This window comes from Eptatretus burgeri, chromosome 5 (assembly GCF_056783735.1).
Source record: "Eptatretus burgeri isolate ZD-2024b chromosome 5, Ebu_testis_v1, whole genome shotgun sequence".
Taxonomy (NCBI): domain Eukaryota; kingdom Metazoa; phylum Chordata; class Myxini; order Myxiniformes; family Myxinidae; genus Eptatretus; species Eptatretus burgeri.
This window is the reverse complement of record NC_140965.1, coordinates 62,900,625-62,924,772: the sequence shown is the minus strand read 5'-3', so window position 1 is coordinate 62,924,772 and position 24,148 is coordinate 62,900,625. Positions and strand designations below refer to the sequence as shown.

Genomic DNA, 24,148 nt, shown 5'->3' with positions numbered 1-24,148 from the left:
TGTCTGTGCGGTGCTTGTGTGTCTGTGTCTGTGCGGTGCTTGTGTGTCTGTGTCTGTGCGGTGCTTGTGTGTCTGTGTCTGTGCGGTGCTTGTGTGTCTGTGTCTGTGCGGTACTTGTGTGTCTGTGTCTGTGCGGTGCTTGTGTGTCTGTGTCTGTGCGGTGCTTGTGTGTCTGTGTCTGTGCGGTGCTTGTGTGTCTGTGTCTGTGCGGTGCTTGTGTGTCTGTGTCTGTGCGGTGCTTGTGTGTCTGTGTCTGTGCGGTGCTTGTGTGTCTGTGTCTGTGCAGTGCTTGTGTGTCTGTGTCTGTGCGGTGCTTGTGTGTCTGTGTCTGTGCGGTGCTTGTGTGTCTGTGTCTGTGCGGTGCTTGTGTGTCTGTGTCTGTGCGGTGCTTGTGTGTCTGTGTCTGTGCGGTGCTTGTGTGTCTGTGTCTGTGCGGTGCTTGTGTGTCTGTGTCTGTGCGGTGCTTGTGTGTCTGTGTCTGTGTCTGTGCTTGTGTGTCTGTGCTTGTGTGTCTGTGTCTGTGTGGTGCTTGTGTGTCTGTGTCTGTGTGGTGCTTGTGTGTCTGTGTCTGTGTCTTTGTGTTTATGTGGTTATGTGGTGTGTAGGCGATGCATTGACAATGTCAGTTTCGTTCATACAGTGGACAGACAGACCTTTCAGGTTTTATTGTATCGATTCACGTTCAAATCGTATGTATTTTATAGATGTACTCAGGTTCCAATCATACGTACTTTATACCAAAAAAAACCTTCCTAATGGCACGTACTTTATAGATGCATTCACATTCTTAATGGTTAAGAGTACATCTTTTATTGACATTATTGTAGTAGTTAATAGTACTGCATTCTTGTAGTACGTCCTTTATAGATGTACTCACAATGGAATTGCACATACTTTACAGAGGTACATGGTTGAAAAAAATACAATGGGGAATACTGGCTATCACCAGGTGGCATTTGTGGCCGAGCTGTTTCACATTATGTGCAGAGACAGACAGACATACAGACAAACAAACCCAAATTGAATACCCTCTGGAGAGGGTATTTACTTGATGGTATAAAAGTGGATATTATTAGCAGCAAACATCAAAGGTTCATTTTGGTGTTGTAACTTTTGTCTCCAGTTGGACCACCTCAATCGTTGTAACATTGCTCGAAAAAAAAAAAAAAACTTTCAGAAATAAGACCAAGTCCATTCTGTTGCTCTATAGCATGGAAAGAACAATACAGTATGTATTTTCAGATCTTGAACAAACAACAAACTTAATATACTTTAATATGTGAAACAAGCAAAAATTATGTGAAATCGGTCAAAAATATAGTAGCATTGTTAATTTCATCCCTTCCTCAAAATGGGCCCCAAAGCCAACATACCTCTCATCCTCTGCATTCAGGGCCTCCAGCACAGGTCCAGATGGTAGAAAACACGAAGCAGTCCCATCACCCATTATGCTGTTGGCTGCTGCAACAAGTCCGCTGAATCCAACTGCTGCCCCACTCATTAAATCGGTCGTGGCAGATGCCAAGCTGGTGGCAACAGGGAACCCAGATAAAACACGTGTCATGCTTGGAGATAGCATCATATTGAATGGTGATGTCGAACCAGGTATTGGGTGGGCTTGGAGAGTCAATGATGTGGTAGAAATGGGAAGTTGCTGACAAGTTCTAGGTGCTGGTGGCTCCAAAATGAGATCACTGGCTAACTGTTGTTGCACAGTTGGAGTAGAAATGCTATTTGGAACCGTAGTAACTACTGTGGGAAGTGGAGTTGGCTGCAGATTTGACAATGTGGATGCAGTGTTGTTAGAAGAAAGTTGAGATGTGGGCATCGATATTGCTGTGATGGCAGCCTGCGAGTCTAAAAGGAGAGGTAATGAAGGAGCCACAGGACCAGATTTGGAAACTGCAACTTGGGATTGCAGAGTCTGCTGCTCAATCAAAATTGAACTTTCTGATGGTATAGAGAGCTGTGGCTGGACCAATGGAGTATATTGCTGTGTTTGAGGTTGCACTGCAACTTGGGTGTAAGTGGGCAGTGACACACCAATGACTGTAGTGTGTGGCTGCGAAGATGTCATCACATGGGGCAATAAACTTGTTGGCTCCAAAGATGGTGTCTGTTGGGAAACTGTACTATCAGAAACCATGGATTGAGGAGGATGGGGTGGTTGGCTGGTAGTTAAAGCATTCCCATGTTGGTGTGGTTGCAAGGTAACTGTATTTGAGAACATGTGCGCATTTGGGGAAGAAAAATCTGGGTTTATTTTAGCAAATAGTGGAACCTCTTCTTGGAAAGTGCTGGGTTGAGCTGCAGAGCTTGAAACTTCAACAATGTGGGAATCAAAGAGTTTTGCTTCAGTGACACGATCTTTTTCATAAAATTCAGCACACATCCAACGTCCTTTACAATACGGTTCATGAACAGCATCGAGCTTGACAACACGGAAACGAGAATGTGCAGGTGGATGAGACTGTGAAGGAGGCTGGGTGTCAAGATGCTGTTGTTGCTGTGCATCGAGCTGCAGCTGCGATTCAAGCAGCACGCCTGGTTGCGGCTGTGCTTCATGCTGAGTGTGAGGCTGCGCTTCAGCCTGAACATCCGGCTGCAGTTGGAGTTCAAGCCGAGTGGCTGGCAGCAGTTCAGGCCAAGCGTCGGGCTGCCACCGAGGTTCAGGCTGGGTTTCCGGCTGCTGCTGAGGTTCAGGCTGGGTTTCCGGCTGCCGCTGAGGTTCAGGCTGGGCGTCCGGCTGCCGCTGAGGTTCAGGCTGGGCGTCCGGCTGCCGCTGAGGTTCAAGCCTCACATCCGGCTTCCACTGAGGTTCAGGCAGAGTGTCCGACTGCGGCTGAGGTTCTGGTAGAGCGTCCGACTGCGGCTGAGGTTCTGGCCGAGCATCCGGCTGTGACTGAGGTTCAGGCCGAACATCCGGCTGTGACTGAGGTTCAGGCCGAACATCCGGCTGTGACTGAGGTTCAGGCCGAACATCCGGCTGTGACTGAGGTTCAGGCCGAACATCCGGCTGTGACTGAGGATCAGGCCAAGTGTCCTGCAGTCGATGTGGTTGCTGCAAAAGCAATGACAGTGGCTGAAGATGCTGATAATGCTGTGGCTGCTTCACTGGCTGTGGCTGGAGTTGCTGTGCAGATTGTGGCTGGAGCTGTGAATGCAGCATCGACACAGACTGGTGCTGTGGCTGCAGTTGTGGAACAGACTGTGACTGAAGTTGTGATTGTGTAATTGATTGGGACTGGGGATGTGGTTGTGGACATGACTGTGGCCATGGAATTGACTCAGGCTGCAGGTGCAGCTGTGGTCTACACTGGAGTTGGAGCTGCGTCACGGACTCTGGGTGTGGCTGCAGCATGGACTCAAGTTGCCGCATAGACTCTGCCTGTGGCATGGACTCAGACTGCACTCCAGACAGGGCCTGCGACTGCAGCACAGACTGGGGCTGCGACTGTGGCACGGAGTGGGGCTGCGACTGCGACTGCGGGATGGACTGGGGCTGCGACACGGACTGGGGCTGCGACACGGACTGGGGCTGCGACTGCGGCACGGACTGGGGCTGCGACTGCGGCACGGACTGGGGCTGCGACTGCGGCACGGACTGGGGCTGCGACTGCGGCACGGACTGGGGCTGCGACTGCGGCACGGACTGGGGCTGCGACTGCGGCACGGACTGGGGCTGCGACTGCGGCACGGACTGGGGCTGCGACTGCGGCACGGACTGGGGCTGCGACTGCGGCACGGACTGGGGCTGCGACTGCGGCACGGACTGGGGCTGCGACTGCGGCACGGACTGGGGCTGCGACTGTGGCACGGACTGGGGCTGCGACTGTGGCACGGACTGGGGCTGATGCTGTGGCACGGATGGGGGCCGAAGCTGCGGCACGGATTTGGGCTGAAGCTGCGGCACGGACTGAGGCTGAAGCTGCGGCACGGACTGAGGCTGAAGCTGCGGCACGGACTGGGGCTGAAGCTGCGGCACGGACTGGGGCTGAAGCTGCGGCACGGACTGGGGCTGAAGCTGCGGCACGGACTGGGGCTGAAGCTGCGGCACGGACTGGGGATGAAGCTGCGGCACGGACTGGGGATGAAGCTGCGGCACGGACTGGGGCTGAAGCTGCGGTACGGACTGGGGCTGAAGCTGTGGCACGGACTGGGGTGGCGACTGCGGCACGGTCTGGGGCTGCGACTGCGGAACGGACTGGGGCTGCGACTGCAGCATGGACTGGGGGTGGGACTGCAGAATGGACTGGGGGTGGGACTGCGGCACGGACTGGGACTGCGACTGCGGCACGAACTGGGGCTGCGACTGCAGCATGGACTGGGGGTGGGACTGCAGAATGGACTGGGGGTGGGACTGCGGCACGGTCTGGGACTGCGGCACGGTCTGGGACTGCGGCACGGTCTGGGACTGCGGCACGGTCTGGGACTGCGGCACGGTCTGGGACTGCGGCACGGTCTGGGACTGCGGCACGGTCTGGGACTGCGGCACGGTCTGGGACCGCGGCACGGTCTGGGACCGCGGCACAGACAGGGGCTGCATTTGTGGAATGGACTTGAGCTGCGGTTGTGGTTGCGACTCAGGCTGGGGTTGTGGGACTGTCGGGAGCTGCAAACGTCGCTGTGAAAACAAGTTTGGCTGGTGTTGAAGTTGCAAATGTAAGTGTTGTTGCTGCTGCAAGTGTGCGTGTTCTTCCAGCTTTGCGAGCAAAATCGTTTGGTCATGCGATTGTGAAAGCACACTCGGTCGCTCTTTCAAACGGGAATGAGAATTGATGTTTTGCGTTTGAACTTGCGCCTGCGTCTGGGCGTGTGGTTGGCAAGGTGCAATTGGAATGACCGGTTGAGAAAGAGACAAAACAGGAAAAACATTCCCACTGGTGACATTCCCGGCCCCAGCAAGCAAAGGAACGAGCGGTGCAGAAGTGCTCGACATGGCTGCCCCGTTCATCAGCAAGTTGGGGTGATGTCCCAGCGGGTGGACTGGATGCACAGGGGTCAGCGCTGGAGTTTCCACATTGTTGAGCGTCTCCTCCGAGGAACTGCGTTCGTACGGGCCCGGCTCGCAGTCCGTGGTCCGAGAAGTGTCCAGGATCTCGGAAGAGATGTCCTCAGTCCGAGACTCGTCGAGATCGTCGAAGCTCTCCGTGTCCTCGGCCAAACTGCTCGGTTGCGCCGCAGTGACGCTGGTTATTTGAAAACCGCTCTTCTTCTTTCCCCCAACACCAGGAACGTGAAGCACTCCGGCTGCTTGCGGCCCGCTCTCGTCTGCCTGACTGGTTCGGCGAGCCATTCTCTGAGAAAACTTGCTTCCCCGGGCCAACGGGGAGAGGGGGGGTAATTCCCCGGGCCAACGGGGAATCTCAAAACAGCGGAACACGAAGCACGACACGATCGGCGTCCTCGCACCGGCAGCACCAAGTCCAACGCCGTCGGATTCACGCGCCTTGTGAAGCGGGGCTAGGCCGAGGCAAGAGAAGCGGTAACACGGAACCACGATTTACCACACATCGAAGCCGTCCTGTATTGCGGTGCGGGAAACATCATTTGTGGCTTCAAGTCGACCTCTTGGCCGTCCCACAGCACTTCAGAAGCCCCTCTTCCTGCTTTTCACTCAATCGGAGCTCCAGCGTGACGTCACGCGCGAGGCATGCTGGGAGGAAAGTGCCGAGGACCTCGCGATGTGTCGGTGTTGTGGGGCTGTCCTCGAACATGCCTGATCCGTCACGATGTGGAAACATGAAAATCGCGACTTCATTCAAAAAGCGGGAGAAACTCCTCATGTTTCCCGAATTTTGTTTAAAATTAAATAAGTAAACAAATAAACATGGTGCCAAGAAAGGCCGAGCTGTGCATTTTGGTGTTTTTGGGAAGTGGGCGGTGGCAGACGATGTCGCGAGATCCCTTGGTCATTTAAACATTTTCAGGTTTCTTTGTGATCGTTCACTTTCTTCAGAATATGTTGGACAATATATAGAAAGGCAATGGCAAACCCCCCACCATAGTCGGCGCAGCAGAATGCTCCAAGGTGGATGAAACGACTGTTTAAAGGAGCATTAAAAGGCATATACAGTATCTGGATACACACTGTACACATCACTCAAAGTGAATGTATCCACACTGTACACATCACTCACAGGGAATGTATACACACTGTACACGTCACTCAGTATATGTATACACACTGTACACGTCAATAACAGTATATGTATACACACTGTACACGTCAATAACAGTATATGTATACACACTGTACACGTCACTCACAGTATATGTATACACACTGTACACGGCACTCACAGTATATGTATACACACTGTACATATCACTCACAGTATAGGTATACACACTGTACATGTCACTCACAGCATATGTATACACACTGTACACGTCACTCACAGTATATGTATACACACTGTACACGTCACTCACAGGGAATTATACACACTGTACACATCACTCACAGTATATGTATACACACTGTACACATCACTCACAGTATATGTATACACACTGTACACATCACTCACAGTATATGTATACACACTGTACACATCACTCACAGTATATGTATACACACTGTACACATCACTCACAGTATATGTATACACACTGTACACATCACTCACAGTATATGTATACACACTGTACACATCACTCACAGTATATGTATACACACTACACATCACTCACAGTATATGTATACACACTGTACACGACACTCGCAGTATATGTATACACACTGTACATGTCACTCGCAGTATATGTATACACACTGTACATATCACTCACAGTATACATATACACACTGTACATGGCACTCACAGTATATGTATACACACTGTACACGACACTCACAGTATATGTATACACACTGTACACGACACTCACAGTATACATATACACACTGTACACATCACTCACAGTATATGTATACGCACTGTACATGACACTCACAGTATATGTACACACTGTACACGTCACTCACAGTATATGTATACACACTGTACAGTCACTCGGGGAATGTTTCCACACTGTACACGTGACAGGGAATGTATACACGCTGTACACATCACTCACAGGGAATTATACACACTGTACACATCACTCACAGTATATGTATACACACTGTACACATCACTCACAGTATATGTATACACACTACACATCACTCACAGTATATGTATACACACTGTACACATCACTCACAGTATATGTATACACACTACACATCACTCACAGTATATGTATACACACTACACATCACTCACAGTATATGTATACACACTGTACACGGAACTCACAGTATATGTATACACACTGTACATGTCACTCGCAGGGAATGTATACACACTGTACACGTCACTCACAGTATATGTATACACACTGTACACGTCAATAACAGTATATGTATACACACTGTACACGTCAATAACAGTATATGTATACACACTGTACACGGCACTCAGTATATGTATACACACTGTACACGTCACTCACAGTATATGTATACACACTGTACACGGCACTCACAGTATATGTATACACACTGTACATGTCACTCGCAGTATATGTATACACACTGTACATATCACTCACAGTATAGGTATACACACTGTACATGTCACTCACAGCATATGTATACACACTGTACACGTCACTCACAGTATATGTATACACACTGTACACGTCACTCACAGTATATGTATACACACTGTACACATCACTCACAGTATATGTATACACACTGTACACATCACTCACAGTATATGTATACACACTACACATCACTCACAGTATATGTATACACACTGTACACAACACACAGTATATGTATACACACTGTACATGTCACTCGCAGTATATGTATACACACTGTACATATCACTCACAGTATACATATACACACTGTACATGGCACTCACAGTATATGTATACACACTGTACACGACACTCACACTATATGTATACACACTGTACACGACACTCACAGTATACATATACACACTGTACACATCACTCACAGTATATGTATATGCACTGTACATGACACTCACAGTATATGTACACACTGTACACGTCACTCACAGTATATGTATACACACTGTACAGTCACTCGGGGAATGTTTCCACACTGTACACGTGACAGGGAATGTATACACGCTGTACACATCACTCACAGGGAATTATACACACTGTACACATCACTCACAGTATATGTATACACACTGTACACATCACTCACAGTATATGTATACACACTACACATCACTCACAGTATATGTATACACACTACACATCACTCACAGTATATGTATACACACTACACATCACTCACAGTATATGTATACACACTACACATCACTCACAGTATATGTATACACACTGTACACGGAACTCACAGTATATGTATACACACTGTACATGTCACTCGCAGGGAATGTATACACACTGTACACGTCACTCAGTATATGTATACACACTGTACACGTCAATAACAGTATATGTATACACACTGTACACGTCAATAACAGTATATGTATACACACTGTACACGGCACTCAGTATATGTATACACTGTACACGTCACTCACAGTATATGTATACACACTGTACACGGCACTCACAGTATATGTATACACACTGTACATGTCACTCGCAGTATATGTATACACACTGTACATATCACTCACAGTATAGGTATACACACTGTACATGTCACTCACAGCATATGTATACACACTGTACACGTCACTCACAGTATATGTATACACACTGTACACGTCACTCACAGGGAATTATACACACTGTACACGTCACTCACAGGGAATTATACACACTGTACACATCACTCACAGTATATGTATACACACTGTACACATCACTCACAGTATATGTATACACACTGTACACGACACTCACAGTATATGTATACACACTGTACATGTCACTCGCAGTATATGTATACACACTGTACATATCACTCACAGTATACATATACACACTGTACATGGCACTCACAGTATATGTATACACACTGTACACGACACTCACAGTATACATATACACACTGTACACATCACTCACAGTATATGTATACGCACTGTACATGGCACTCACAGTATATGTAAACACTGTACACGTCACTCACAGTATATGTATACACACTGTACAGTCACTCGGGGAATGTTTCCACACTGTACACGTGACAGGGAATGTATACACACTGTACACATCACTCACAGGGAATTATACACACTGTACACATCACTCACAGTATATGTATACACACTGTACACATCACTCACAGTATATGTATACACACTGTACACATCACTCACAGTATATGTATACACACTACACATCACTCACAGTATATGTATACACACTGTACACGGCACTCACAGTATATGTATACACACTGTACATGTCACTCGCAGTATATGTATACACACTGTACATATCACTCACAGTATATGTATACACACTGTACATGTCACTCACAGCATATGTATACACACTGTACACGTCACTCACAGAATATGTATACACACTGTACATGTCACTCGCAGTATATGTATACACACTGTACATGTCACTCGCAGTATATGTATACACACTGTACACGTCACTCGCAGTATATGTATACACACTGTACACATCACTCACAGTATATGTATACACACTGTACACATCACTCACAGTATATGTATACACACTGTACACATCACTCACAGTATATGTATACACACTGTACACACCACTCACAGTATATGTATACACACTGTACACGTCACTCACACTATATGTATACACACTGTAATGTCACCCACAGTATATGTATACACACTGTACACATCACTAATCAGTATATGTATACACACTGTACACGGCACTCACACTATATGTATACACACTGTACATGTCACTCACAGTATATGTATACACACTGTACACGTCACTCACAGTATATGTATACACACTGTACACAGCACTCACAGGGAATGTATCCACACTGTACACGTCAATCACAGTATATGTATCCACACTGTACACGTCAATCACAGTATATGTATCCACACTGTACACGTCAATCACAGTATATGTATCCACACTGTACACGTCAATCACAGTATATGTATCCACACTGTACACGTCACTCACAGTGTATGTATCCACACTGTACACGTCAATCACAGTATATGTATCCACACTGTACACGTCACCCACAGGGAATCATGTTCGGGTTTTTCATTATCTCCACCCCTGAAGATGAAGGACGTCACGTTTTCATCCCTTTCTGCTTGTTTGTGTGTTTTTGTGCCTGATATCTCAAAAAGTTCTGGACGGATTCGGATGAAACTTGATGGACATGTTCAGTGTGTGACAAGGACGAACTGGTTCGATTTTGGTGAAGATTGGAATCAGGATCCGACGACGAAAATTTTTTATGTGATTCTTCACCATTGAGAGATCGGGCCAAAAACGATACAGTCCTGTTTAACATGATGTTTCAAACATGAATTGGGCACAATGTGTTCTCATGGATCAGTCATTACATGGCGGAGGTATGCACTCTGTCGAGTACCCTAACAGTTATTATTGTGATTCGTCCTTCACGTCATGTTTAACATATAAATGTTTCTAATGTTTTGCTTTTTCACGAGAAACTTTACTTGAATGTTATCATCCGTTCTGGCTTTGTTCTCTTCCAAAACGTCGTCGTGTCCATTTTGAGTGTTATTCGTCAGCAGCCACCCCCAACCAACCAATCAATCCCCACCACCCACCCCCAACCAACCAATCAATCCCCACCACCCACCCCCAACCAACCAATCAATCCCCCCACCCACCCCCAACCAATCAGTCCCCCACCCACCCCCAACCAACCAATCAGTCCCCCACCCACCCCCAACCAACCAATCAGTCCCCCACCCACCCCCAACCAACCAATCAGTCCCCCACCCACCCCCAACCAACCAATCAGTCTCCCCCACCTACCCCTAACCAATCAGTCCCCCCACCCACCCCCAACCAATCAGTCCCCCACCCACCCCCAACCAATCAGTACCCCCACCCACCCCCAACCAATCAGTCCCCCACCCAATCAATCCCCCCACCCACCCCCAACCAATCAATCCCCCAACCACCCCAAACCAACCAACCAATCCCCCCAACCACCCCAAACCAACCAATCTCCCCACCCACCCCCAACCAACCAATCCCCCCACCCACCCCCAACCAATCAATCCCCCAACCACCCCAAACCAACCAATCAATCCCCCACCCACCGCCAACCAACCAATCTCCCCACCCACCCCGAACCAACCAATCTCCCCACCCACCCCGAACCAACCAATCCCCCACCCACCCCCAACCAATCCACCCACCAATCAATCCCTCCACCCACACCCCCAACCAATCAATCCCCCACCCACCCCCAACCAACCAATCCCTCCACCCACCCAACCAATCCCCCCAAACCAACCAACCAATCCCCCACCCACCCCCAACCAACCAATCCCTCCACCCACCCCCAACCAACCAACCAATCCCCCTCCCACCCCCAACCAACCAATCTCCCCACCCACCCCGAACCAACCAATCCCCCCACCCACCCCAAACCAACCAATCCCCCACCCACCCCCAACCAATCCACCCACCAATCAATCCCTCCACCCACACCCCCAACCAATCAATCCCCCCACCCAACCAATCCCCCCCACCCACCCCCAACCAATCCCTCCACCCACCCCCAACCAACCAATCCCCCAACCACCCCAAACCAACCAACCAATCCCCCCACCCACCCCAAACCAACCAACCAATCCCCCACCCACCCCCAACCAATCCCCCTCCCACCCCCAACCAACCAATCCCCCTCCCACCCCCAACCAACCAATCAATCCCCCTCCCACCCCCAACCAACTAATCAATCCCCCTCCCACCCTCAACCAACCAATCAATCCCTCCTCCCACCCCCAACCAACCAATCTCCCCACCCACCCACAGCCAACCAATCAATCCCCCTCCCACCCCCAGCCAACCAATCAATCCCCCCCCCACCCCCAGCCAACCAATCAATCCCCCACCCCCAGCCAACCAATCAATCCCCCACCCCCAGCCAACCAATCAATCCCCCACCCCCAGCCAACCAATCAATCCCCCACCCCCAGCCAACCAATCAATCCCCCACCCCCAACCAACCCCCACCCCCAACCAACCAACCCATCAATCCACCCCACCACCCCCAACCAATCTGCCCCCCAACCAATCAATCCCCCACCCCCAACCAACCAATCAATCCCCCCACCTCCAACCAACCAATCCCCCACCCAATCAATCCCCCACCCCCAACCAACCAATCCACCCCACCACCCCCAACCAATCAATCCCCCCACCCCCAACCAACCAATCTGCCCCCCACCCACCCCCAGCTAACCAATCAATCCCCCTCCCACAACCAACCAATCAATCCCCCTCCCACAACCAACCAATCAATCCCCCACCCCCAATCAACCAATCCCCTCCTCCCACCCCCAACCAACCAACCAATCAATCCCCCCTCCCAACCAACCAATCCCCCTCCTGCCACCCCCAGCCAACCAACCAATCCCCCCTCCCACCTCAACCAACCAATCAATCCCCCTCCCACACCCCCAACCAATCAATCCCCCACCCAACCAATCCCCCACCCACCCCCAGCCAACCAATCAATCCCCCCACCCAACCCCCCCCCTCCCACCAACCAACCCCTAAACAGCAACATTTTAAAGCAAATCTCCAACTGTTGAAACTACCACTTTATAGTGAGTGCTGCCATGGTGAAGGTGACTATGGAGGACGTAGGCGAGAACGAAAACTTTCGCCTTGGTCCCTGCCTAACTGCCTTTATCGCCCTTGTCTCACCTGTGGAATCATTTCCCTTGTCTATCTGGAATGTGGCAACTTAGAGTGATCTTATCTCCATCATCTCTTCCACCCCCCTCTGATTGTGCTCTCTTCTGAAGACCATGCATGCATACTTTCCCGTTTCACCTGTGCAACATCATTTTATGGGTATGAATAAATGAATAGGGATGTTGGGGTTTTGACTCTTCATCCAATTTGAAATAATAGGTCTCGTTCCATGCTTCCTCCCTCGTAAGAGGTTTTGAAGTATATTTCGTTGAAAAGGTGCACATTTTTCCTTTTACAATCATGAATCAGGTAAATTAATTACACTGAACAGAGAATGGAAGCAATTTCTCACCTCATCGGATGTTGAAGACCTGGGAGTCGTTTGATTTTCCTTCACCTACCACATTCAGTGGATTCTCACCGTGATGAAAAATCTTTTTACAATGCTCATAAAACCATTTCAACACAGAATATTTCAGGAAAATGGTCATGAAAGCATCAATAACCCAGTGAACAAATTGCATGAAGGAAAATAACATTTTGGGGGGAAGGGCAGTCACAAGATGTCGTCCCATGGAAGGGGGGAGGGAGTGCAGTGATAATGGGGCAGTGGTGGAGCCACATTTGGACAAGCAAGGGAATGAACAAACAGGAAATAAAATAAACCAATGTCACCCGCAGGGTGACCCGTATCTTGCCAAAAGGTGACCACGTGTGACTTATTTAAGGTCACACTGAGTTGAACAGAGCTGCTATCCACCAGGAGCGACTCCTTGAGGAATATCTGCCTACGAGAGATTCCGATGAGAATCGTTCTACAGAGTAACCATGAAAAATATGCATTTGCCTCATAACGTCACCAAATGACGTCATAATGTCTCAAGCTTGACATATCGAGAAAGCACTCATCGAGGTGTTCAATTTGAGGTACTCCACGATATGGTTCCTAAAACTTGAAAATTTGACCTTGAGGTCAAATATGTTTGACTTTAGGCGCTAACCATGAAGGTCAAGGCCAATCGCCACCAAAAATTAATCAGCTGAGCGCCAGACCATGAACTATATTCCCATGAAGTTTGAAGACGATCCGATCAAAATTACTCAAAAAATAAGGGTTTCGTCGACTCCCCTGATTTGCGACAGTGACCTTGACCTTTGACCTTGACCTTCAAAATTTTATGCGCTGAAAGGGACTGCTATAGGCCTCTGATATGCGAAGTTACAAAAATTTCCAATGATAACTGTGCTCTGCAGAATTTTTTATACGTGATTACAGAAAAACAAACAAACAAACAAAAAAAAACAACAACAAAAAAAAAATACAAGCTGATTAACATATCTTTCAAAAACTTCGTTTTGGCAAGATAACAAACAAGTAATATGATTGGATGAGATGGGGATATTTGTGGGGTAAAAAACAGGATGGCCGAGAGGTACTCACACTCTCCTCTAAACTGTCAAGCCTGGGTTCCATCCCCGGCCCAACTATAAACTGTCACTGCAGTTTTTCACAGGCAGGGTGATTAATCAATGTGTGTGCCATCCCTCGGATGGACATTAGAGATCCCATGGTGTCCCTCGCAAAGGGTAGTCGAGCTATCGTTGGCAACATGGTCAAATTCCTGCCCTAACTAATCAAACGTCAAGGCCTGGCCAGCCATTTCATGAAGACTCAAGCCAAGCCTCCCCCAGCTGATCTCACAAGAAAGGTGGGATAATGGTGGCCATTGAAGAATAATAACAATATTAATAATAAAAACTAGAACTGCCACTTTATAACTGCTGGCAGTGATGACCAGGTACCAAGACGTCCAGCTTTGATACAACACGGGACTGATGAGTTACGGACCGATTAACATGAAGTGTTCAATCTATTTTTTACGTATGCAGTTGGCCCTTTTTCCTGGGGATATTGTTCCTATGAATTGAATTGGCGTTTAAATTAGCTGAACATGAAGTAATAAATGTGTTGGAAATGTCAACATGTGTCCACAGGGTAAACCAGAACTTCACCGAGCAATACCAAGCCCCTCCCCGCCCCCCACCATATGTCTCTCCACAACGTGGGATTGATGAGTTATGGACCCAGTAACACGGCACATTCAATCTATGTATTACGTAAACAGTTCGCCCTTTTTCCTGAATACATATTCGGTATCAATTGAATTGGTGTTTTAACTAGCCGAACACAAAGTAATAAATGTGGACACCATCGGCACAGAGCGTAAAGCAGGATTCCCCAGAGTCTAACGAGGCCCCACACGTTTCTCTTCGACGTGGGATTCACAAGTTATGGACCGAGGAACAGGCCATGTTCCATCCATTTATTATGTACACAGTTGACCATTTTTCATGGGGCAATCATCGGTGTCAATTGAATTGCCACTACTGTACCCTCAAACGCATACAGGCGCAGACAAGTGAGCCTTATGCAAAATTAAAAAAAAATGTAAAAGTTCTCAGATTCAAATAATTAAATAATTCTGCCTGCCATCCAATTTTGCAGATCAGGTTGAAATTTAAAACATACATTCCCCATGTTTACTATTCATAACTGTGAAGTTTGACATTAACTGATGAAGCGGTTCCAGAGAGAACATTATTTAATTTTTTTTTCAATCCAATATGGCAGCCAAACCATCTGACCTTTCAGTTACGCATGAACAAACTTATATCCACTAGTCTTGGAGAATGTATGTGTGAAGTTTCCCCTTGATCTGGCCAGCCGTTCTGGAGAAGATTTTTGCAGGTTTTCGAGTAAATTCAATATGGCCACCAAATCATGTGACCTATCAATTAGAAATGAAGAAACTTGTACAAGCATGTCTTGGGGAACGTGTGTGTACAGATTCGCTTCAATCTGTCCAGTTGTTCTGGAGAAGATTTTTTTTTATTTTTTATTTTCAAAACAATATGGCTGCCGAACCACGTGACCGATGACATCAAAATATTTTTTTTTCTATGGTGAGTTGTTGCGTAAATGATGCTCAAGAAATTTCAAATTTTTACGATGCAGCATTCTCACTGTTGAATTTTCACAGGGATACCACTTCACCGATCACATCACGAAAAAAATCACATCTTCCCCCATGGGGAGTTCTTGCCATGTGCCAAGTTTCAATCTTTTCCATTGTGTGGTTTCGGAGATACAGAGGTCCAAAGTTTTTCGGTTTTTCAAAGATGGCGCTCAAACTACGTGACCTATGACATCATAATTATCAATTATGTATGCTACTAAAAAAAAGAAGATACATACTATGGTGAAAGATCGGACTTATGGTTGCCGAGAAAATGAATTTTAAAGCGAAAAAACCCGAAAATCTCTGGCGGAATAAGTAAAATAATAATAAAGAAACAGCAGAAAAACAATAGGGTACCCAGCCTTGTAGACTTGATACCCTAATAATAATAACAATAAGATTTGGGGTTAGAAAAGAGCAACAGTAGGGATGGGATGGGGTAGGGGGTGACAAGATGGTTATGCACCACTTGCTTGAAGGCCTGAAGGGAAGAATGATTGAACAATCTACAAATGGCAGGTCCATGAATCGGAGGAGGAAGAAGAGTGAAGGTGTGCAAAAACAAAAATCTGGATTGGTAAGCTTAAGGACGGGGTTACAGGACGAACATGTGGACCATAATATGGTCCATATTATGGAGGTGGGTTTGGGAGCTGAGAAAACAGGGGTAGTTACACCAAAGAAGAGAGATGGACTAATTAATTAATTAAAAATGGTAAAAAAAAACAAAAAAAAACACAGGTCCTGTGCTTTGGCCTCATCGTGGAAGACACCAATGATGTTGAGAGCTTTAGATTCCATATAAACCAGGAGAGGCAGATGTGATGTTGGGCCGCCAGCTCATAGAGGAGAGAAAAGCCATTGAGCTATGGACAAAGGCCTTGTAGGCTGCGAGCAGTTCTGATTTTCGAAGGAGACTTGAAACGAAAGACACCAGATACCAAGTCTGCGGCTGGCTTTTGAGAACAGCTTTGCATACGGTCAGCAAAGAAGAGGTAATGCCTTATGTTACACCCAAGAAGTTCGAGACTGAACCTCTTCCATTGACCACGGAAATAATTTGTGTTTGTTTGACGATCCTTCCAGTATGACAAGGTGAGACAAGTAACATGTTCCATTTATCAGACCATCAGAAAGTGACGGAGGCACAATGTAGAGTCATCTGCAAATAGGAAGAGGATTTCCAGAATCTCACAGAGGTCCTTTATGGAGATGAGGAAAAGACTGGGCTAAAGACTGGCTTGGGGCACTCCAGTCTCCATTGGGAAAGAGAAGAGAGGGTTCCATCGACAGCAATGCATTGACTATGCAGAGGAAGTCAGAAAGCCAGGAATTAAAGTGACCTTGTATACCACAGAAAGTGAGCTTGGCAAGCCTCTTTTTGAGATTTTAGGTCTCCACCCATTTCTGAAAGAGGTGCAGCAGGATATAAAGTTGAATAACTGGTACAGACTCCAAAGTGATAGCTATAGATTGGGCTATTTGAAAAGATGAAAGTGTTGAGTGCAATGGCAATGATGGATTATTTGACTTTGCTTGCAATTTGAAGTAAGCTTACTGGTCTGACAATGATAGGTACAAAAACAAGTTCTTTCTTTTGAATAGGAGTGGTGTTTACCGACTAAAAGACAGATGAGAGGCAGCCAAAGGACAAGGATAGACCTAAGAGTACAAAGGATAAGCAAAAGCAGCAGAATAGGGTTTCACAACATGAGCACTGATGCCACCTGGGCTCATTGCCAAATGAATGTCGAGGCTGAACAGGATTTTCTCGACATTCTGCAATACGAAGGACAAAGTAAATTTTACGCAAAATAATAGAACAAGAATGAAAGTTAGAAGTCACACTGCATGGGCAAGGATTGTGAGTTCATTGGGTAACCACTACTTGCCTTTAATTTATCTAATCTGAATTCACTCCCTGGTGGTGACAGAGTTCAAACTCCAAGCTGTGACACCTGAGATTGACAGCACAGCAATGCATCAGAAAAAAACAACAAAGTGGCCGTCTCCAATATAAGCAATTTGAATGCAATGCCGATAGGTGCAAGGGCGAAAGACAGTACGGAGTTAAAGGAATGACCCTTTGTCGTGTCGCTTCTTAACTGGATTATTTGTGTATCTCCTTGCCTTCATCCGCAGCTTGATGGAGTACTCTTTAGTCTAGTAGCCAGATGGCCTTCCCATGCACCCCCTGGAATATTTAATGCCACCTATTTTTTTAAATGCACAAAATTTAAGATGTTCCCATTTCGAAATATTGTCCCATGGGGTTTTTATGGCGGCCATCTTGGATTTAGTTCCATACGGGTGACAAATTCATAACTTTTGAACTATACATCATAAAAACGTGTGTGACCCCACTTTTCTCTGCAGTTTTCACACGATAAAACGTTTCGGAGAATCATTTCTGGGATTGAACAATTTATTAACGACATAATCACTGAAAAGTACAAGAAGTCCCAGAAAATTTGTCATTTTGGTAAACAATTCCTTCATTATCACTCATCATCATCATGATACGCTAGAAGTTCCTCATAGTCATTTACTCCATCTTCCTCATCACTTTCATCAGCAATGTCCTCCTTCTGAAGAATATCGACCATGGACGGAGGGAGAATGGGTCCACGGGACCACAGGGGGTCGATGGGACCATCATCCTTATTCCAGCCGTGGCCATCCTGAGGGAGCGGGCAGTCGTATATTGGAATGTGAGACCTCTTCCATTGACAGACACGGTAATTAACTCTGTCAATGTGTGGCTAGAGGGAGTCCTGACAGGGGGGAAGGCGGGCAAAGTCCACTTTGGATTTTGAAGAAAACGTTTCCTCTTCACCCACCATCTTCCTCAGCATCAGAGTACGAACTTCGTTGATGCATTTAATGCGCGTATTCCCATACATCAGGCAGGTGAACTCTTCCAAATCCTCATACAACTTGCCTTTTACCTTCCAGTCTGACCCAAGGTCTTTGAACACCTTCTGGAACCTGGGGTACTTCTGGAGCTTCTTCAGAGGCCCCACCTTCCCTTTTCCTCTGAAAGCGCAGTTACAATCATCTCCAATGAACGTGTAGGTAGATTCCCATAGTCGTATGACTCACAGTGACCTAGCCTGTTCAAAATGGTTATGAGCTGCTTGCTTCTGTAGAGGTGTCTGATAGTCATACACAGAAGAATGTGTTTAGGGAGCTTCCACTCCCACTCCATTACAGATCGGCATAGATCCTGTCCGATGGATAAAACAAGACGCTGAGTTTTGTCACTTGAAACCAGGTTTCCCTGCAATAACAAAGGTCAAGAACGTAACAAGCTCTTGACGGAGATCAACAGAGGAGATGTGCAGTTCGTCTGGTGTTGGAGGCCATGGTCGAGCTTGAGTTTTGCCAAATGCTCTTCGGATTACACCACGAAGTAACAGAGCGATATCCTTCATCTTATCCACACTGGCCAAAATGTAAGCACATGCAACTGCATCAGCTACAGTTATGCACGCATTGTACACTAGATAGAATGACATACAGCCTCTGTCACCAGGGTCAACCTTGCTGAAGACAATTTGGGAATTGATGTCTGCATGATTTTTCAGTCGCTTCATCAGACGTTCACTTCGATACCCATCATTCGGATAGCCACACTCACCCAGCTTATCAATATAGATCAATCTCAGTGAGAATAGTGGTAGAGCTTTGTTCTCCTGAATGATGTTCTCTTGGACAACTTTAAGAGCTGAGCCAAATGCTTCATTGTGAGCTGCAGTGATATGGACCTGCTCTGTATCAGTTATGCTGGCTTTTGCTTTCTCCTGTGTGCGGATAAAGTTGTGATGTTCATTTTTGAACCTCCGATGACATGATGCATGATGTTTCGCCTCCACAGAGCACAGATCAATCCCCATCACTTTACGAGCAAAGCTCGTCTTCCCCAGCGTCTCAGCTTGTGATTTGTTGGGTTGCCATGCACTATTCAGAGTGAAGTGTATAGGCCGCTCAGTCTTGCCAGCAGTTTTTATCTCAATCTTATTACAATAGATGCACTCAGGAGGAAATAGAGTCCCACTATACTCTCAGGCACTGATTTTTTGCGAGGTGAATAGTGTATTTTTGATGATGATGATGATGACGTTGACTCTGGACTGTTCAGCTGCTTCAGTCCATCTTGGTTCTTAGTGAACAGCTGATAGCATTGTCTGCGGTAGCCAATAGATTCAAGATCAGCACCTTCAAGTGTCTCTGGGATCAAGTTACACACATTTTCCATACGATGAGGTGAATCAGGCGGTTGAGCGAGCCTCTTATCACAAATCTGGTGCGAGAAGGAAAGTTTTTCAGCAGGTTCAACTTTGATATCTCTAAACGAAATGAAGTTTCCATGATAAAGTCCACTAACATGCAATACACACTCTGGGAGCTTGACTCTCTTTGCTGGCACAGAAGTGTCAATAGACTTATTTTGCTTATTCATGATTTCTTACGGTTTTCTGTCGCCAATAATCTGTAAGCAAAATGACATTGATTAGTTGTCACAAAGCAAAGTGCGTTTTATCTAAATTTAATGAGATATCTAAGAATTGAATGGCTGATATGGGATAAGCTGGTTTCCGCCAGCAAGAACATACAACATGCTTGGGAATACATGGAGCGTTCAATGTAGGCATGGGCCTGGCCGTGAATGAACTACTAAAGGCCAAAGTTGGACATGACAGCAGACCATCAACACCAGATGTGTAATAATTGCATCAGTTTCATAACAAGAGATCCAAGATGGAAGCTCGAAATTTAAATTCAGATAGCAACCAATTCTCAAAATGTCAGAAAAATATCAAATGAAGTATTCTAAAATTCTTGTATATGAAACCTACAACTCTTGTACAAATATATAATACAGTTTGGAGAATAAAATGCTTCCAATAAACCGAGAAAAAACACTTACTTTACGGAGAGCTGCGACCCAAGCACCTACGACCGGGCTCGCATGTTGGAAAGAACGAATCCATTTCAGTTTCACTTGATGTACGTTTGAAAACATTGAAAATATTGCAAAAACAACAGCATGGCAATATTCTGCGGAAACAAAGCTGCACCCACATCCCACACAATGTTTGTTGATTACTGTTTGGAGAATGAATCACCAAATCAATCATCATCAAACACAAGTGTGCGAGGCACTGATATATTTATTTCCTTCGTACAAATGCCTATATTGTGCATAATTGTTCATTTTTTTTTTTTAAAGAAAACGCGTGATTATGTCGTTAATAAATTGTTCAATCCTAGAAAGGATGCTCCGAAACGTTTTATCGTGTGAAAACTGCATCGAAAAGTGGGGTCACACACGTTTTTATGATGTATAGTTCAAAAATTATGAATGTGTCACCGGTACGGAACTAAATCCAAGATGGCCTCCATAAAAACCCCATGGGACAATATTTCGAAATGGGAACATCTTAAATTTTGTTTCTGACACCTTTGTGCATTTAAAAAAAATAGGTGGCATTAAATATTCCAGGGGGTGCATGGGAAGGCCATCTGGCTACTAGACTACTTCTCCCCTCTGGGGTGGGACCCCTGCCTCACACCTTGCTCAGCTTGATGTCATGGAACCCAAGGCTTTCAAGATTATTGGAATCTCCCAGGATGAAGCTGAGTCGATGGGCCTATCACTTTGTCATCTCAGACAGATTGGTGGTCTTTCTGTCTTCTTCCGCGACCGCCTACTTTCTCGTCTTGCATCCTCTGCTCTTTTCCGTGATTTGCCCCCCACCTCACCCCCCATGTTTCTGCAGGGCGGTCCACCATCAACCCCCTTCTGGTGAAACTCCAAAAATCCAGAATCATCACTCGCACCCCATTTGTTCCCCTTTTTCTCCTCCCCTCACCTGTGGAACCAACTTCCACATTCTCTTCAATCTCATTCTTCCCCCAAAGTCTTCAAGACAGCTGTTCACCACCACCTCAGATTATCCCCCATCCAAAACCACGATCTTTTGCGCCCCCATTTACCCCTTCCCTACCCCGAAGCCGACCTCCTTCCAAATTTACAGTTTTTCCTTCCTGAAAGTTTGCTTTTGTATCCATTCTCTCCTACCTATCATTCCTCCTCACATCCTCTCCCTGCTATTCCTTTTTTTTTGTTGTGTGCCGATCCATTCTGTGTTTTAGCTCTTCCACGAGCCTTGACCGTGTACAAAAAAAGAAAATCTTGTGATACGTAATACGTTCTAAAAGGATCAGGTCAATGCAACATTTAATTTGACAGCATCTAAACAACTGGCAATGTGAATGATGAACATTATTTCATCGGGTCATTTACAAATACAGTACATGACACTGGTCGAGCATAATAATCCCTAAAAAGCAAACCTCTAAACCAGAAAGCAAACATATTTAATTTGGTCATTTTTAGAGGAAATAATGGATATTTCAAAAAACTCAAATAAATTGTGGTTAATATAAATTTATTTTGTGCTTTTGTACTCCATGTCTTCATCGATCAGCTCTTTGCATTACAAAATACATGAGAAGAACCCATCCTTACGGATAGGATAATCAATTCCCTCATTTCCTCCAAATTGGCCTATATTAATACGACTTGTACTACCCACTCCCACGAGGATCGGCGCTATGTCAAACATTTCTGATAGAGAGTTAACGTCCTCCCCCTCCCTCCTCACAAGAAACCCCTGGGATTATGAATATTTTTGCCACCTCAAACCTTCCCTGGCAGACCCTGAGTAAAACCACCAGTTTTAACTCATTCCATCCAGAAGTTCAGGAGTGTATACTAGTTAAACAAAACACACACACACACTTCTCAAATTATAGTAGGATTATGTGCATGGACATTTGGTTGGATAACCAATGACCCTTTTACATTTCAATGCAAATTCACTTATCTCCTTCAGTTTCTACTGTGTGCTCTCCAAAGGAAAAACGATAAAATATAATTTGATGTGAATGTGTGAATGGATATGCCTCCACCTGCATTACATGTCAACCCACTGTTATGTTTGATTTCAATTAAAGATCACATGAGAAACTACGGAGAGAGACAGAGAAGAGAAAACATCAGTTGCTTCCAACGCGAGTAATGATCGATTGAACTTTTGACCTATTGAACCCAAAACTGAAAGAGCTCGTTGTTGTATTGCAGTCGCTACCTGTGTCTAGTTTGGTTGAAATCCCTTCTGCGTTTCACAAGGTTATTGTGACGCTAAAGATTTTTCAATTGAAGGTTTCTATCGTGTGCTCTCCAAAGGAAAAACTAGAAAATATTCCAACATGACCCATCGACCTTTTGACCGCAACAATTGAATCGGTTCATCTTTCTATTATATTACTTGCACCAAGTTTGGTGACAATCCCTTCAGTGGTTAACAAGTTATCGTGGTAACAAAAATTGGCGACACATGTATGCACAGACAACTGTGGAGGGATAAAAAAAATTGGCATTTCCCTATAAAATGCAACAGGATTTGTCTGATGCGCTAAAAAAAAAAAACAGCAAAATGCTTTATTAACAGTATCACTTATATGCAACACAACAACAACGAATTTGAAAGACATTTTAAGAACACAATACTCATGGAGTGGAGCTCCATGTTCTTTACACAAGTGGGAAAAGCCTGAGTAGCCCATTTCATCACAACATGTCATGTCAACAGAAATTAAGAGACCGACAAAAAGTTGTAAGAAACTTCAAGGGTGCATACGGTCCACCAGCATCCCAACACCGGTTAAATCATCCCCCACCCACAAATTTCGCTTCTGTGTCCATATTTTTCACCCCTCGACTTCTCCTCCACCTCTCATCGTTACCCACATCCCTTGTTTATCCATCTCCATTTATTTTCTCCCTCAGCCCTGTTGGCATTTCCCCCCTCTCTTTCTGCTGTTCCTTGTGTTCTGTTGCATCCTGATCTGTTCTGTGTTATAGCTTTTCCATGAGCCTTGACTCTGAATAATATTAAAATAAAAAAATAAAGAGAGAGGAAGAAAAGTTAGTTAGGATTTAAGGACCATAAAATTATGATGTTTGAATTAGACATTGAGCTTTTCCATCCCCACACTCCACGTTTCTCTTCTCCAAGCCTCATTTCCCTTCTTTCCCCCATTTTGTCTGATCTTCTCGTTCTCAAATTAGCCCTGATTCATTGTGCATACATAATAGATGGCCCCTAAATTACACTTGTGATGAACAAAGTCAAAACCGAAAGGAGTCTCATTTT

At 45.8% G+C, this 24,148-nt stretch overlaps 2 protein-coding genes across 4 annotated transcripts in view; both read right to left on the bottom strand.

Moving 5' to 3' along the window:
- LOC147026549 (uncharacterized) overlaps window positions 1-5,728 on the bottom strand; it is a 135,592-nt gene extending 129,864 nt beyond the window's left edge. For 2 of the 3 annotated variants that reach the window (XM_085882042.1, XM_085882043.1), the window contains exon 1: window positions 1,374-5,675. In XM_085882042.1, coding sequence (XP_085738168.1) covers window positions 1,374-5,296 — 3,923 coding nt within the window. In that variant the 5' untranslated portion in view covers window positions 5,297-5,675. Of the gene's footprint in view, window positions 1-1,373 lie in introns of all 3 variants that reach the window. The other variant, XM_085882044.1, reaches the window with a different exon arrangement.
- Window positions 5,729-23,403: 17,675 nt separating this feature from the next.
- The window catches only part of NUFIP1 (nuclear FMR1 interacting protein 1), a 47,888-nt gene continuing 47,143 nt past the window's right edge, over window positions 23,404-24,148 (bottom strand). Inside the window, exon 10 of the mRNA XM_085882040.1 lies at window positions 23,404-24,148. This exon is cut by the window's right edge and continues 778 nt beyond it. The gene's annotated coding sequence lies outside the window, so the exon portion shown is untranslated.